This window comes from Puccinia triticina, chromosome 11A (assembly GCF_026914185.1).
Source record: "Puccinia triticina chromosome 11A, complete sequence".
Taxonomy (NCBI): Eukaryota; Fungi; Basidiomycota; class Pucciniomycetes; order Pucciniales; family Pucciniaceae; genus Puccinia; species Puccinia triticina.
The window spans coordinates 815,220-831,869 of NC_070568.1; the positions used below are offsets into that span (position 1 = coordinate 815,220).

Below are 16,650 nucleotides of genomic sequence, written 5' to 3' on the forward strand. Positions count from 1 at the left end.
ACCGATGGCGATCGAACAAGGCCCAAGCATCACGACGAAAGAAAGAAGACTATTGGTTCTCTACGCAAGCCAAACCGGAACCGCAGAGGATGTGGCCCAACAGATCTCCAGAGGCGCACGAAGGCTCCACTTCAACACCGAGCTAGCATCCATGGACGGATACGACCGGGACAAGATCTTCGATGAGGATCTGGTCATCTTCGTATGCTCAACAACCGGACAGGGCGTCCAGCCACAGAACATGACCAAGTTCTGGAACGCACTCAAACTGGCCAGCCTACCCACCGACTTCATCGACAACATCCGCTTCACCATCTTCGGCCTTGGAGACTCCAGCTACCCGAAATTCAATTGGGTGGCCAAGAAGCTCTTCAGAAGACTGGCCCAGATCGGCGCTCAATCGTTCTACGAGCGCGGTGAGGCTGATGATCAAAATCCGAACGGGTCTGTCTCCCTCAATCATCATCGTGCCGAGTCTCACTCATGATCTCTCTCTCTCTCTTCTCTCTGTGGTTCTGCTTGGATAGGATCGATTCTACTCTCCTACCTTGGCTAGACGGACTGTGGAAGAAACTGTTGGAGATCAAACCACTACCAAACCATCTAACCCCAATCCCACCCACCACCTGTCTCCCGCCCTCCTTTCGACTCCAACCGGCATCCGAACCCATCCCCAAACTGCTTCCAACCCCGCCTCCTCCTGATCTCCTTTCGGCCACCCTGACCAAAAACCAACGGCTAACAGCACCAGATCATTGGCAAGATACTCGACATCTTGAATTTGAATCAGATCAGACACTCGAGTCCGTATCAGCAACTGTATCTACGCTTTTTTTTTTTTTTCTTTCTTTGGCTGATATTGAATCTTGTATAGATTCGAACCAGGATCAGTTTGCGAAATCTTGCCAGAAAACTGCCCAGAGGAGGTCGACAAATTGTTCAAATTAATGAAATGGACCGACTTATCTGACCAAGTCTACAAACTCACACGTTGCGATTCGAGTCCGTCATTTTCGCCCCTAATAAAATCGTCATCCTACTTATTAACCAAACTTCTTTTATTATGGTGGGTAGATCAAGATCTTCCCGTCGGATGGAACCTATATGCCACTCTGACAGAAATCTTCACGACTCGCTTGGACTTTATGGCCGTACCCGGTAGATCGTTCATCGATTGGCTATCCCATTTTACCAGCGATCCGATGGAGACCGAACGACTACAAGAGTTCTGCTCAATAGAAGGCCAGGTTAGGACTCTCATCATTATACTTTCAATCGATCTACACTCACTCACTCCCCCAAGGAAACAACTCTCATCATCCCCCTTTAACATGCTCTCAAGATATCTACAGATACTGAGACCTCCGATCTCTTCTCTGCTAGGATGACTTGTTCGAATACACCAGACGTCCTCGACGTACCATCCTCGAAGTCTTGTCCGAGTTCAAGTCGGCCTCAATTCCTCTCGATTACATCCACGATGTTTTTCCTCAAATCCGACCCCGACTATTCTCGATTGCCTCTTCCCCTAAGGTGAAGATCTCTTCTTGATCTCCTGATCTTCTATTTCCCCTTACTAACAGGCTAACTTGGCTCGATTCACAGCTCTTTCCAAATCAGATCCAGTTACTAGTTGCCGTAGTAAATTACAAAACTAGACTCTCAGTTCCTCGAAAAGGGTTGTGTACGAGTTGGCTGTCAAAACTTGAGATTGGTCGGTAATATTTGTGTTTTGAAATCACAGAGTAACAGGGGAATTATTGATTGACGAGAGCGATAGTCTTCAGGCACTCGAATACCGATCCGGATCAGCCCCGGATACGTGACTTTTCCGAAAGAGCCTAGCCAGCCGGTGGTCTGCATTGGGCCGGGTACGGGGATCGCGCCTTTTCGAGCACTGATCCAGGACCGATCGAGTTATCCTGATCTGTCCGATGAATCTGATCCTTCCACGTTGGTCCTATTCGGCTGTCGCGCTGAGAAGATGGACTTTTATTATCGCGATCAGTGGTCGAAATTCGTCGATCGTCGGGTCTGCACTTTCTTGTGGACTGCTTCTAGAGACCAGGTCCATCATCTCTTCAACTCCCCCAATTCAGACGTGTCTTCATGGTGCTTATTCTCTTTCTTGTTTTGTTCTTGGCTTCCTCTGTTGCTGCGGGCGACCCCGTCAATGGAAAAAAATGATCTTGGCTTTCCTATCGTATCAAGGAGAATAAACGATACGTACAAGATTTGATCGTCGAAAATGCCGCTTTGGTTTGGAAATACATGGCCATTGATAACGCCCATATTCTCATCTCCGGGTCAGCAGTTGCCTCCTCCGATCTGCCAACTCGCTTCCTTTGTTTCATTGCGTCTCATCCTCCAAGCCCCACCGTCCAGCAAGCCCCTTACTAACTGAGTCGTGGTATTTTGATTTTAGATCTGCGGGGGAGATGCCTAAAGGCGTTCGATCTGCATTGAAAAAAGTTTGTGCTAGTCAAGGCGGATTGGACGAGAAGCAGGCAGATGACTTCATGGAGAGGTTAGAAGTTCTTGGGAAATTACAAGAAGATACTTGGAGCTAAGCCAACGAAAAAAGATGATGCAACGTAAAAAAAAGAGCTCCATAGAGAAAGGGCATACACTGTCTTTTCCCCTCCTCTTGTCAACTCAAAAACATCATCTCTGGAAGCTTGCCTTCTCAATTCCTTTGCCTCTTTCCTTTTCTTATTGTTTTCATGGGAAGGTACATACATTGTATGGCCAACATCAAATATGATTGTTGTAGATCCTTGTTTACATTTCTTCATCCTTTTTTTGGTTTTGAAAGATTAGTACAGGAAGAACAGTTGTTATTGAGGAGATGAAACCAGCACCAAATGAAAGCTGAGGTCCAGAAGCATCACATGGCTCTGGGGCAGGTCCACAGGTGCTGAGGGGGAGGCTGGCTGAGGCTTAATATTTTCCCTCTAGTCATTTGACATTTCTGTCTCACCCAGCTTTTTGACCTGGTGCACAAGTCCGCCCCTCCCGCGGCTTCACCGCCAGCCCCAGCAAGCCTCCCAGGGAGGACTTGTATTAGGTTAGAGTCACCCACAAATGACTGAATTTAGGCAGACCAGTTGCTATCCGCCATGCGTTCAATCACAACAGCGCAGCGCCCTACCACTACCACGGCCGCCACCCCAAAAGCACTCCTCAAAACAATCACGGGTCAATGGGCAATTCACCCATCCAATCCCAGGGTCCTGGATGGAATAGACTGGGCCACCATTGCCTGCCACAGACCAGCAGTCCTGTTGCCAGAAGCCAAAGAGGAATATTTGTTTGTCCTTCTTTGTTGCGAAGGTCAAGCCAACCTCTCTCAATAGTAGTTGTTCTATCCCATCTTCCCTCCTGAATATAGTGCTGCATATAAGTGAGCGTGATGAGCCTGATATTTTTTATCCAATTGTTTCCCCTGTTGTTATATCTCTTTTTCACTGGAACAGGGATGTGCCCAAGAACTGTTTCTCTCCTCTTCCTTTTTATCTGAATCACTTTTCCTATTTAGATACATAATAAGCATCATTATAGTAGTCTCTGGTTGTTTTAGCTGTCTTCTTGTACCAGCTTGATGTTGCTTTGATTCACAGTGTGCAATGTCATAGGCCAAATTGCACTTGAAAAAAGACTGTCCCTTGTTCGTGAATCATTTCTGCATGCGTTGTGTGCCAGTGGGATGGCGCTTCCCATGAGCAAGGGAGGGACTTGTGTAGTTTGGTGTCCCCGGGATAGCTCGCCGGTCCAGCTGGCGGTACCAGCGCGAGCCCGCCACAGATTCGGCCCATGGGCAGACTTTTTAACGTGCAGGTTCAGATTGCACCTATCTTAGCTAATTCCCTCCTCGGGGGAGCGAACCTGCGGGACGGCGTCCCCCCTCCAATCGAGGGACTTAAATATGTAGTTAAGTTAGAGATTGCACGCCTTTTGGTGCCGCGATGTGCCGGAAACCCCAGCTCAACAAAGTCCCTCTGTTGGAGGGTCCCTCCTTCGCTCCCCCGAGGAGGGACTTGGCTAAGTTAGCCGGAAACCCAGGCGAGAATAAAGAAGCCTGGTCAGTGTGATGGTTTTGGAAAACGACGAGCTCAACCAGGCAGCAGGCTTACCAGTAGCAAGACCATCTGAATCGGAGCGATCTTCCAAGAAGGATCTCAACAAGTACACACTGTGCCCTGTACGCTTCTTGAATTACCGCCAATCGGACAGAGCGGAGACAAAGTGGAGCCATAGTTATAGTAAATCTCCAAATAACATTTTTCGAATGTATCCGCCGGTTGGTTAATGGCTCAGGAAGGACTTCCTGAGGAAGTTCTGTCAGCTTCTGTGCTCGCCAAGCACACACTCATCTAGCACTCTTCCCTCAAGTAAACGACATTCTCGAACTTCAGAAGATGGTAGTGAGGTTCCTACATAGCAAAGTCTTCTCATCCTTTGGCCATTATCCTCTGACCAAGGAATTCTCTAACCAAAGGATAACACCTATCCGTAAGTTCTTTCTCTGTCGTGTTTTCTGCAAGGTCGCTTTTCTAACACCTGTATTCCTACTCGGTTCCGTCGTCGAATCAAATCGCATGTTGACACGCCAAAGTCACGATTAGCTGCGTGAGCTTTTATATCTTAATATGGATCTTGAGCTGTAGTCCCGGCTGACTCATTGCTTTCCTAGGGTCTTGTTTACGCTGGCCTGCTAGCATTCAATGTTTTGACCCAGTAAGTCGGGCTTTCATTGGAATCTGGATCATATGCTTCAGATTTCGGGTTTCATCAACATTTTCAAGGATGACCCGGCAACTGGCCTGTTTGTTGAGCTTCGTTTTGTTCTAGAGGCCACGGAGAAACTTCCGAGTGAGATTTTGTTTCTTTTGAAATAAGATATTTACGCGTCTTGAGGAGCTGAAGCAGCTGACTACATGTTTGACCCCCTCCCCCCGACAGATCGTTACTTCTATCATATCCAGAAAATAGCATCGACGACAACGGAACTGGGACAAGTTGTGGGCCGGCTTCCCTGAGGCTAGGTGACGATGTCTACACAGTCGAGCCGGGCGCTGGAGCGAACGATCCTGAGGGCCTAGGAGTTGGCAATTCGCCTGGTTCTTTCGAATGGACAATCGGTGATATTTCGCGGTCTTTGGAGGCAGCTCGGGGGAAAGTGTATACAGGCTTTCTCTACGATGGTGATCCCATGTCCTGCAATGTTGGTTTTTTGGGGCTCTTAACCCAAGAGGTTTTACTTGACTGAATGTTGAATTGGCCTGACAAATAGGTAACCTCGGCATCGTTCAGTTATGAACTTCAAGATACTAATTACAAGTATAGGTGAGTGCCAATTTCCAAACCACTTCTCGGCTCCGCTCAGCATGGAAGACCTTTATTGACTCCTCCGGAGTCGGCACTGCAGCCTCTGCGGACTTTGCTTAATCCCAACCTACGGATTTCGCGTCAAATTGTGCACAACATTTGACCTTTCAACTACCAAGTAAGCCCAATTTGCGAAGATTCTTCTGAATACATTCCTCAAATAACAGTTCAGGATCCATTGAATTACTTGCTTGGTTCAGTTTGCCTAACTTTGCTAAGGACCTACAACAACCGTTACAAAATCGCTTGGGGTGAGTCCACTATGCAGCCTGCTGGTTCGGAGAATCCATCGAGCTTCTGACACTCGTAAATCATTTCTGACAAGATACTCCTATGTTTTTACCAGTGATATAGACTCCGCGTACCGAAACTTGTCATTTGAACCCCACACGCTACCGCTGTCCGCATACCCACCTTACTACAGCTCAGACCAGACAGATTTGTACGGAAATAAGAAGTTCACCAGCGCCGACTTTACTCAAATTTCTATATGGATTGGCGATATCAACTTTGTCTCTCATCTCAATGGCAAAACCCTTCAGGACAAAAATCATTTCGAGGGGACGCCTCAAGGAAACATCTTCGTCCATAGCGCTGACAAGCCATCGGATTTTTTTAGTGCTTTCAAGAGCACTGGTGATACTGGCGCTTCCGGGTTTCAGTTTTCAGTGTTGGGCGTCGGCGGTGTTCGTCCTCTTGGAGACCAATACAACATACCAACTCCCCTTGGGGACCTTTTTCAAGAATCGCTTTCGACGCTCGGTTGGATGATAAATGCAGCGTCAGTTGACCTCAATGGACGCTCTATCGGTGCTACGTATCTATGTACCAAAACAAGAAAGAAGTGGAAACCTTTCATCACACTTGTTTCTGTGGCTGTCGGGAGCTCGTCAGGAGTGTTTGGGGCGTTCCTCGCGTTCATGATATTTGTTAGTACTCAATGGGATACGCTTCTACTGACCGCTTGCCTACTAATCATAGCATTCTCTTAGCTGGCGCGTAAGTACGACGAGCGAAGTTTGGTAAACTTGGAAGCTGGAGATGACACTGAAGAATTAGAAGGAGGCGGCAAGGACTCCCAGATGAAGAAAGAATGCTTGAGTATATCCTAAGTGGTGGAACACAAACATGCCCAAGTGTAGTATCAAAAGCTTCCTAGCTGAATCATAAGATTGGAACTGTCACTGGTGAGTTTGTCAGGATGTTTCCAAAAAAATTGGCTACATCTCTCCAAAAAAAAAATGTGCGCAAATCCATGTGAAGTTGTATTGTAATGTTCTGTGCCTTATCCAATATTTCAATTATTTTTGATCACCTCATGTACATCCTTCCATTATAAAAATATGTTTCTCCAAGGCCCCTTCACTCGTGTAGGGTTAATAATTGTCTGCCCAAAAGGATTATTCCGCAGAGAGAGCTGTACTTCCAAGCCATTTCTGTGCCCTCCTCTCTCTGTACCGACTGTTGTACTGGGAAGTTTACCGCTACACCTCGGAGGATTTCAATCAGACTGAGAATACGGACAATTTCAATAGTAATTTATTACTGAACCGGAAGCCTTGCCTCAAAGATGATACCCACGTTGATCGCTTTAAATTTTTATCATTGCATGAGAAACGTGGGCTTTTTTTTTCTTAGGGCAGCATCGGGCCATCGCATGGTCAACACTCGGCGGGACAAGACCGAGCTTCAAGGACCTTTGAATATAAAAACCTAAAGTCTTTCATTTAGTTATCTTGTCCAGTGTTGTGTTAAAAAAAACATCAGTAGATTCTGTGGGTGTCAAAAGAAAGGTTGAATGTTGGTCAACAACATGTAATTTATTCAAAGGCACTCCTATTTTTGATGTTGAAATATCACAAATATGTATTAGTTATCTGGGTAACTTGGACTAGATAACTAATATTTGGTCACAAAAGTGATATTTCAACATCCAAAAAAAAAATCTTGGCCCAAACTGGGGCCCATATTGTTAACCAGCATTCAACCTTTCTTTTTGAACCCACAGATTCCATTTATGATGTCTTTCACACCACATAGGACAAGATACCTAAATGACATCTAGGTGACCTGGAGAGCCAATTGTTGATTTAAATTTTACAATTGGAAGCCTTGGTGCCTTCTGGGCTGGATAACTCAAATATTATCTTTGCATCATTCACAATTCTGCTGCAACAATGGCCCAAGTTGGCACAACTCATTTGCTTATAGGGCCACTAAATCATGCCCGGCCTGATCCAACATTTGACACTACTAATACTTTACCATGCCACAAACAACATCACTGGCCCCCATCATCTTGACACAAGTGGCTGTCCTTTAATGCCAAGATGGATTACTCAATCCTCAGCTATCACAGTGGAGAGCTAGATCTCTACACATATGCCTCCACTTGGCCTCTGATGGTGGTCTATGTTGATGGCCAGAGCATTTCTCTTGGTACACCTGGCTTCATGGACTCTCAGTGTATTAGCACCAACACCTATATCTCCCCAGAGAACCCTGACCCTGGCCATAACTGGAGGACTTCCAGTCAATCTGGAAAGTCAGATCTTGGCGGCCAGATTTCAGATTTTGCAGGGAAATCTAAGTCCCCAAAGATGCCCAAAGGGATCCAGAGCTTCAGATTTCAGATTTCCCTGCAAAATCTGAAATTCAAGATCCATTCAAAAGTGACGGGAATTCCTCCACTGTACCATCAAAACTGCTTGCACCCTTGCACTTTTTCAATTGGCCGGAGACAAACATGGTTTCAAGGGTGCCATCAGGAGGGCCACCTCATTTGGATTGTTATGGTTTGATTTTTCAAAGGTAATACTACATGGGAAGTTGCTGGTGAAGTGTTTATATGTATGTGGAGAAAGTAATATTGGACAGTGATGACAAGTTCAACAGACTCTGGTATGCAAAGTTGTTTCAAATTTTTGAAGACAGATGGCCTATTGTGTATGGCTGTAGGAGGTTAGGAGGACCATCCTGCTACGTGGTGCTAGATTTTTAAGAAATGAAGTGCAATTAAGGCCCAGATGAGGAATTTTGGCAGAAGAAGTGCAGGACCTCACTTCTGTGCTAGCCTGTGTCTGCAAAGTTTTTTTTTTTAGCAAGGGGATTCCATGAATATCTTACCAGCTCTATAACACTGCTCAGAAAAAGAATCTACTTTTTTGGTTGGTTGGATTTGGTACCCATGGACTCAGCATGAGGGGAGTGCATTATGCATGAATGATATGTTTTAAGTACATAATACACATTTTCAGTGTATTTTGGACCATGTAAATGCAATGATTTTTTCCATAGTAGAGCATCTTGTTGTTTTCTATCAATCTGGGTTCTTTGAGCTTCCACCAGGGAAAATGTGATGACAGCTGGTGGCAGGTGACATTGAGTAAAACATGTTCAGACACCTGAGCTACTGTGGCAAGACTCCACTATCAAAACAATGGCCCCTTTTTGGTCATTGGGGAGTCCCACTCAATGGGTTTTGGAGTATGATTGGAGACTGAACAAGAGTCTTCTTCACATCACATGCCCTCAGGTGACCTCAATTTTTCCCTGGTGTTCCATCATTGAGGCCATTTTGGAAGCTGAGGAATGAAATTTGCCCTCAAAACTTCAGATTTTCTTCCTGCTTGACCCCCAAATATCTTTGAACCCCCCCTAACCCCATGTGTTTGGGAGTTTTTAAAATTTTCCAAGCTCAAGATTTGGGACCACCCCCAGGAACCTAGTACAGAAGTGAGGTCCTGCACTGTACCAACAATGGGTAGTTATGTTACGCTGTGTTATCCGCGCAATTTGGGTAACATAACTACCCTTTTTACCCGCGGCACCCCGTTACGTTAATTGTAACAGGGTCTTTGCAGGCCTTGCACGTAATGTAACAGCCTCCTTTTTGAGGTTGTTACTGCGCGTTATCTGCTGAATAACATGCTAATGGACCCCAAAAGGCTGTTTCTAGCTCAGAATCCATCTGTTATCCAGAGCTCCGCAGGCGCCATTAACAAAAAAAACACGACTAAGTTCCTCTTACATCACGGTGTTACCGTAACGCCCTGCCGCTACAGGTAGCTGTAATGATAACGGCTAAAAAACTGTTATGTTTCTGTTATCCGTAACATAACTACCCCTTTTTGACTGCACTGAGGGTCAGAATCCCATCTTGTAGATCCATCTAGAGGCTGCCTTGACTGAGTTTTTTTTTGTTGAAACTGTTTTTGGGTAAAACAACATCATTTGCATGGTGGTGAAAAGTTGATGGAGTTACCTGCAATAAGAACCAAGATTGGAATCAGGAAACATGCATTGTACTCATGAGATAAATATGCTAACATCTCCTGGCTTCTGTCAAGAAGCCCAGCAACTCAAGTCATTTAAGATATCCACCTTAATTTGTGAGAATAGATTCATGCTTAGCTCATTGGCCCTGTTTTGAAATGGGCAGCTGTTTGAAGGCCACAAGGTATAGTGCTCAAAACCTAATCTGTTTAGCACGTCCAGTGCTGCTAGAGAACACTAGTTTCTCTTTGGACAATAATAAACAGTTGCAGGAGGATGATGCAGCCAATGATTCAGCAAGAGCTGGGTTTTCAATTCCAGCAAGTTTGTTCTCATATTGTAGTAAGCTGTAATCTTCAAGCTCAATTGCTGGAAAATTCAGTGTCTTGTTCTTCTTGCACCTGTAGGTGTTCTTGTTTCTCAAGCTGCCAATAGACTCTATGAGCCAAAGATAATCTTCTTTGAAAGCTGACTTCTGAACCTTACTCACCAATTTTTTCATTGAGGCTTACAAGAGGCCTCAACGTGCTTTTGGATACATTCTTCTTGAGAAGCAAAGTGGCCACCAGATTTGTAAATCACAAGGTTGGCCTTTCTATTTCTGTCTGTTGTATCATTGGTCGAAGGATTCAGAGCTTTAGCTTCACCGTTGAGAACTGAAGAAGTGTTGGAATCTGGAAAAGTTTTGGCAGCAGGCTGGCTTCTTGATGAAATACATCCCCATCAACATATTTTTCTTACTAATGGACTGCTCTTTTTTCTTCAGTCAATTACTTTTAGTCTGTCTTTGAAGTGGACTAGGAACGAGTTTATTTGAGTTTAGGTCAGAGCTAGGAACTGGCATCTTGTACTTTGAAGTTCCACTTTTGAGAATTTGTTTTTTCTGCTGTGCGGAGGTTTCACCATTACAACACCATTTAAGCATCTGTTGAGTCTCTTCATACAGAGCAATATCTTCCTCTTGATATTTTTCTAAGAGAGGAGTTTTGAATAGACAAAGATTATCCTCATTTTTGCTTTCAATTACAATAAGGTTGTCTTTGTCAGCAATGAGGATAGCAGGTGGTTTTCGAGGATGCAAGAAGGGTTTCAGCGCTTTTTTGATTGCCTTGAAGAGGATTTTCTTCAAAGTAAGGACTTTCCTTCGTCTTTCGATTTGAGCTCTTCGTGCTGTTGTCATAGGCGCCATCTTGGAGGCTGGGGAAAGAAATCTTGCACTCGGACTTGTGATTTTTAGACTGGTCACCGCCCTACCCCCCACAACCCCCGGGGTATCGTGGGATTTTGGTGAATTTCTCGAGCCCAACATTTGGGACACCATCAGGGGACTAGCACAAAAGTGGTGTCCCGCACTGTAACGTTATGAAGATGGAGGAAAACGTTTCTGACAATATTTAAGTTATTCCCGTTTGCTTTCTTTTTCTTTCTCCTTCTCTGCATCTGTAAAAAGGTTTATAAAAACAAAGACCAACGAACAGAAAGAGAATCAGTAATTGCGTGCTTTCTTATAAAGAAAAAAGGTGGTGGAAGGAGGGCGGAAGAAGCAACGTCTGATAGTTTTCTTTTCCCTTCCAACAGTTGTGTAATGATGACCACTGACCCATATGATTCGCTAACAGGAGCAATCCATAACCCGAGGCCATAATGAAAGCCAACAAGATGAGGTTGAAGTTACAATAGTCGGGATGTTGAAATAAGTAAATCGGTGCATATGAGCAACTTGTGCCCATGTACGCAGAAATTTGAAGCGTCCCAGTCGGATATGGAATCAGAATATATACAAACAGCTTGTTGGGTCTCCCTCCACCATTTCTGAAGAACTTCGAGATGATGCTTACATTCCGTCATTGTTATACTTGAAGTTCCCCATTTCCGACGCGTGGTTATAGTGGAGATATTGACGAAGATGAGTGCTTCCGTTCCTGTGTATCACCCATCCCGTGTTTGATATCCGTCCAGAAATCTGGGATATCCGAATCAAAGCCACGGAGCAACAATCCGGATATATCCGAATCCCACCCTTAATCAGCGGGTTCAGGCTGGGTTTGAAGTTCTTTGAACTGAACAGACCCCCGACCTTGTCGGGTGGGGGCAGGCCACCCGTTGGGCGGCCCACGTATGTAGGCTTCAGCCATCAAGAGTGTTCTCAGTCTTGATGGCCGGACGGCGTGCATCGACATGCACGCCTTGGCGAGTGTGTATAGCCCGGCAACCGCCAGCGGTATCCGCGGTCAAGTACCGCCTTGTCCGCCAGGCGGTGCCGGGTACCAACAGATATCTGAGTCTACTTTGACCTCTAAGCTGGTCCTATCCCCTCCCTTATAGTCGCATGGCTTGACCATCCGCTCTCTACCTCACCCATGTCACAATCTTCCCATTTTGATCAAAGCATATATTTTCATTACCGCCGGCCTGAAACCCAAGCGGCTCGTGCAAGAAAAAGTATACGTAGTAGCCAATTATCGAACGGCCAGGGCGAAATGATAAGTTACATTTGTTAGCTGGAATGAATGAAGTTCGTGGATTCATGTGACATGATTGAATTGGGAGAAAAAGAGCGTGTGGCGAACGTAACTCGACACGAGAGATGTCGTAATGGTCGTCCAAACCCCAGATAAAAAAAACATGTGCTAGCCCCAGATCGACAGCATGAGCTGAAGGAAAAAGCAAAGATCAGTCAACCCTAGTTCCCTGGCCTCTTCGAGTTGTTTACAAACTTACACTTTGGAGGAATAATGACAATGATAAGGTGACAGTTGTACCGGTTACGAGGTCGATCAGTACAGCTTGCCACTTGGTTCTGTTTCTCGGCTCGCATTCTTAAGTTTTCATCCAGAATATATGCCCAGATAATGAAAAATACTCACTCGATTACCATTACTTTCATCTTGAGTGCAAAAAAAATGTTGGTCGAGAAATTCAACCCTAACGCCACAGCCATAATTCCGCAACTGATGATTATGAAATCTGTATCGATCATAGGATGGGTTTGCATCGTCCACAAGAGGATTTTTGTTGTTCGTGCATATTAGGGCCATGCGAGCTGAAGATAAGTGCAATGACTTACAATAACTTCTCTGCAACCTTGTCAAGGAAATATAATTTGTGAACGTGTTTCTTGGTAATTCTGATTTGGTTTTGGAATCACGCGTTGCAGTGCTTGATCTGAGGGTTTCTCTTGATTCTACGGGAGATTCCGACGACTGGAAAACTGATTTCCTCCCGCTTGCGATCAGGATTGAAGTTTTTACTAATCGGCTAGTAGCAAGTACAGTGACAACATAAAACTGTTCAGAAGCGGTACGATACGCGTGTTAGTAGTGCACAATCAAAAAGCAGTCGTTGTCGATTTGTTTGTTTGATATGAAATCAAAGTACTTACCGTAATCATGACTATCGATACAGCAGCCCCACCGAAGGCCTCCGCCTGAGCAACACTGATCATTTGATTTACTTCTTCGGAAAGTGTGGTAAAGATGTCAAAGAGACGTTTGTTGTTTTTAAAACGCATCGGATCATTGGCCTTCCACTGGGTCGAAAGTTGATTGAGCGTCAAGGTCACAAGCTTATAGGTACTGATGGTTTGTCTAAGCTTGAAAGTCATAAGAATCCCAATGATAAAAAAGTAAACCGTAATAAATACGGGTATTGATATGCATATCGTGTTCAGAACCAAGGAATGCTCGATGGGACTCTTCTTGGAAGATGTAGATTTATTGTTGGGTCGGTCAGGTGCCAGATATCTGTTTTCACGAGTGAAATATGTTAGTTTGAACACATTTACTCCTTTAAACAGGAGACCAATTTACACCACATAAAATGCACCCCATCCACATAACCAGAATGCAATGTATCCTAAGTAACAGTTTTCGCCGGTCAAAAATAAAAGAGTGTGACACTATTAAACCCGGCAGGTAACGCACCTGGTACCAGAGCTACTGCGTGCCAAAACATCATGCCAGCGCGAACAGAATCTGGGACGCTATCGGGATACCTGACCTCCCAGTCAAGGAAGATGACAAACAGCAGATACAACGTGCAACCAAGCATTTGCAAGGCCTCAATGACGAAATTCCCGTTGGGAACCAGGTATGGGATGGCCTGGTCGTCGGAGGTGTAATGCTTCCGCCATAGCCAAATTTTCCTGCGCTCCCCATCTGGGCGCCTGAAGACCTTCAAGAGCAAAGTGGCCGCGGCTACGACGAAAAGAATAGCATGGACGACCCCTAGGATAGTTGTAAACCTCGGGAGATCGTGGTGGCTGAGACTCTTTTGCTGATCCGCGATTGTCTGAAGTATGAGTGGATAAGGATTCAGCGTCAGTGACATAGCGTTGACAAGCGGAAGTCCGTCGGATATAGCATTTGGCGAGGAGGACATTGATGATGCCATTGTGGACGAAGAGACTGGAGGGGACGAATAGATCTTAATCCTGAGGCTCGATGTGACGAGGGCAGCGCAAGATCTTTTAAATAAAACGGGCCAGAATTGTGAACTGAGGTTTCCCTATCAATTACTTGTCCATACTATGGCCAAGTAATTGATCATAGGGCTGGCGTCTAGGATGGACACTTGTCCACCTAGAGGGATTAAGCGCAATCGATGGAAGACATCAATCTTCCGCTCGGTCTCTGATCTTCCGCTTGCGGACGCCAATCGCTTTCCATGACTCCACGAACTGTTCATGCGATGGGCAGCTAGGGATCATTTGTTTTTAGTATTGTGAGCATGCGTGTACTTGAAGTGTGGGGTGTGGTACAGGGTGAGCTGAACTGACGTTTCTTGGATTTAAAGAGCACTGTTCGCTGGAGACGTACTTACATACATGAAACCGTCTTTTATGTAGAAGATAAACCGTGTAGGGAAAAGGCAGTCCAGTTTTCTTGTGATCACGCCAAATCTTGCGCCTCTTGATGGGAGGGAACCGGAGCGCAGCGAGGTCCCGTGGTCCATGGGGTCCTACCCCTAGCGACAAGCTTTGGGACGCGTCTCCAGCGCCTCCTTGCCCCTAGGAAAGAAGCGCCACTGGGAGGCTAGGGGACAGGCTCCCCAGCCTTCCCGCTACAACCCAGTGGCTGTTGCCACAACAGCAAGACACCGGGGCCTGCGTAACACGTAGCAGACCTAGCGACCCAAAGATGGTTCCGAGGGGACGAAGGCGCCAGAGAAGGTACATAAAGAGGCCGCCAGGGCACTCCTCCTGTCACCTCAGCTCACGCCTTGTCCCATCGCACAGAGCATCCTTTCCCTCACACACTTTTCTCTTTTCTTTTTCGGCAAACCGGATACTACATCAACCAACTAAAAACAGTCATTATTTTAATTAAAACCATCCTATCCGGAAACTCTATCACAATCTTTTTTGAACCATGTCCGACCGCATCGCTCAATTAACCAACCGCTTCCGAACAGCAGCCTCTGGCTCTGAACCCATTGCAAATGATGCAACGACAGCTGCAGGCACCCCTAATGACGCCAGCACCGGAAACCCAACCACAGACTCCCAGGAGCTGACGGGCGACCAAAGGCAGTCTGATAGCCAAACAAGCTCCCAGGCCTCGGCCAGCGGGAAAAGCCAAGCCACGAAGAAAGGAGGTGTCAGCGCCGGTCTCTTATGTGACTCGGTGCTGATGGGATTTTTGGTTGCGGTCCGCGGCGGTAAAGTAGCGGAAGCAAGTTTAGGGTCACACTATAGCTAAAAGCCAGTGGAAGAAAGTCCAACTCGACGCCGAGAGGCGGAGGGACTGGCACCCTTTACGTAAGTAAGGGGACGCGGCGAAAATCAGCCAAGCGCCGTTGCGGTATAAGGAGTAATCTCACTTATCTTCTAGGTTACAGGTGTGATAATAACACCTGTACCTAGGGGAAGGATACACGAAGAGAAGATAAGGCTGTAAGGGAAGAAAAGGTTTAGTAGATTATGTATAAACCCCACTCACTGTATTTTCAGTAAGGTACACGGGTTTGTATGGCAATAATCTTGGTGGGAGAATCTCTACAGGGGAGAGACCTCCCTTTTTATATTGCAGGGATCAGCTCCCTCCTTCGAGTCAAGGTCCTGAAGGATCCTTAACTCCAAGGAGGAGTGATCACGGAATTCAGAAGGGGATTTACACAAATGGGTATGTAATCTCCCCATTTGTACATAAATTGAGCTTAATCAGGATAAATACAGAGAGATAAGATTATTTCTCTCTGTATGTACAACTATGTAATCAGTGTGAAATAAGGTTAATTCCATATTCAAAAGAATGTGAAATATCTAATAAGTACATAATAATAGTACATACGAATAAAAGGTACACAATTAATGCAATGACAGGGAATTGAACTCTTGACTTCATGTACATGAGTCAATTAATAAAGTAGTCTTTAACCATTATGTTATAAGACATGTACTATATAATGTAGACACATGGACTTAGTTTCTCAATGTCTGACAGGAGGCGTCCAGACTAGAAGCGCGGCAAGAGTAGGAGTTGTCCCGGACTCCGAAGATACTGAATCTTCAATGATAAGCAAGTCGTTGAAAGGAAAGGGGAAAAACCCGAAAACCGTGGACGGCCCCATAGAGACCATAACCCTCCTGGGGGAACGACACGGTAAGCCTAGACCTTGTTGTTGAAATTTAGACATTTTTTTTTTGATTTCTGACAGAAGTCCACTCATCCCCTTAAACGGGAAACAGGGACCAAGGACAAAAGCCGTCCGATCAAAGGAGGCGATCGAACCAGCGATAGGGCGATCATAATGGCCGCCACCCAAGCCGGGGAGAAGGAGAAGGCCACGACGCTCTGGGAAGTGTACCTCTCCCTCACGGCCGGACCGAACCTGACGGAGCCCAACAAGATCATTCCGGCCAAACACAGCCGAGAAGAGTCGATAGAGGTACTCGGCCAGTCAGTGGACCAAGCCGAGGCCCAACCGGAGCACCGCGAAGTAATGGTACTTCAGGAAGGAGACTTGGAGTTTGGTAAGCAAACTCAA

General features: G+C 45.7%; 3 protein-coding genes across 3 annotated transcripts; 2 read left to right on the forward strand and 1 right to left on the reverse strand.

Moving 5' to 3' along the window:
• Positions 1-4: 4 nt before the first annotated feature.
• On the forward strand, positions 5-2,570 carry PtA15_11A81 (uncharacterized protein; the record flags this gene model as incomplete). Its single annotated transcript, XM_053161657.1, has 9 exons — positions 5-444; positions 528-803; positions 875-1,002; positions 1,075-1,247; positions 1,384-1,533; positions 1,606-1,714; positions 1,788-2,068; positions 2,212-2,306; positions 2,426-2,570. The coding sequence occupies 9 exons, from the start codon at positions 5-7 to the stop codon at positions 2,568-2,570; spliced, it is 1,797 nt and encodes a 598-aa protein (XP_053024949.1).
• A 2,199-nt stretch (positions 2,571-4,769) lies between these two features.
• PtA15_11A82 (uncharacterized protein) lies at positions 4,770-6,500 on the forward strand (the record flags this gene model as incomplete). The annotated part of the gene is made up of 7 exons (XM_053161658.1): positions 4,770-4,872; positions 4,986-5,224; positions 5,294-5,346; positions 5,429-5,506; positions 5,589-5,639; positions 5,735-6,317; positions 6,381-6,500. 7 exons carry the CDS (start codon positions 4,770-4,772, stop codon positions 6,498-6,500), a joined length of 1,227 nt encoding a protein of 408 aa, XP_053024950.1.
• A 5,793-nt stretch (positions 6,501-12,293) lies between these two features.
• PtA15_11A83 (uncharacterized protein) lies at positions 12,294-14,055 on the reverse strand (the record flags this gene model as incomplete). The annotated part of the gene is made up of 7 exons (XM_053161659.1): positions 12,294-12,317; positions 12,385-12,463; positions 12,531-12,630; positions 12,731-12,950; positions 13,046-13,406; positions 13,473-13,518; positions 13,587-14,055. The coding sequence occupies 7 exons, from the start codon at positions 14,053-14,055 to the stop codon at positions 12,294-12,296; spliced, it is 1,299 nt and encodes a 432-aa protein (XP_053024951.1).
• Between the last annotated feature and the right edge of the window lie 2,595 nt (positions 14,056-16,650).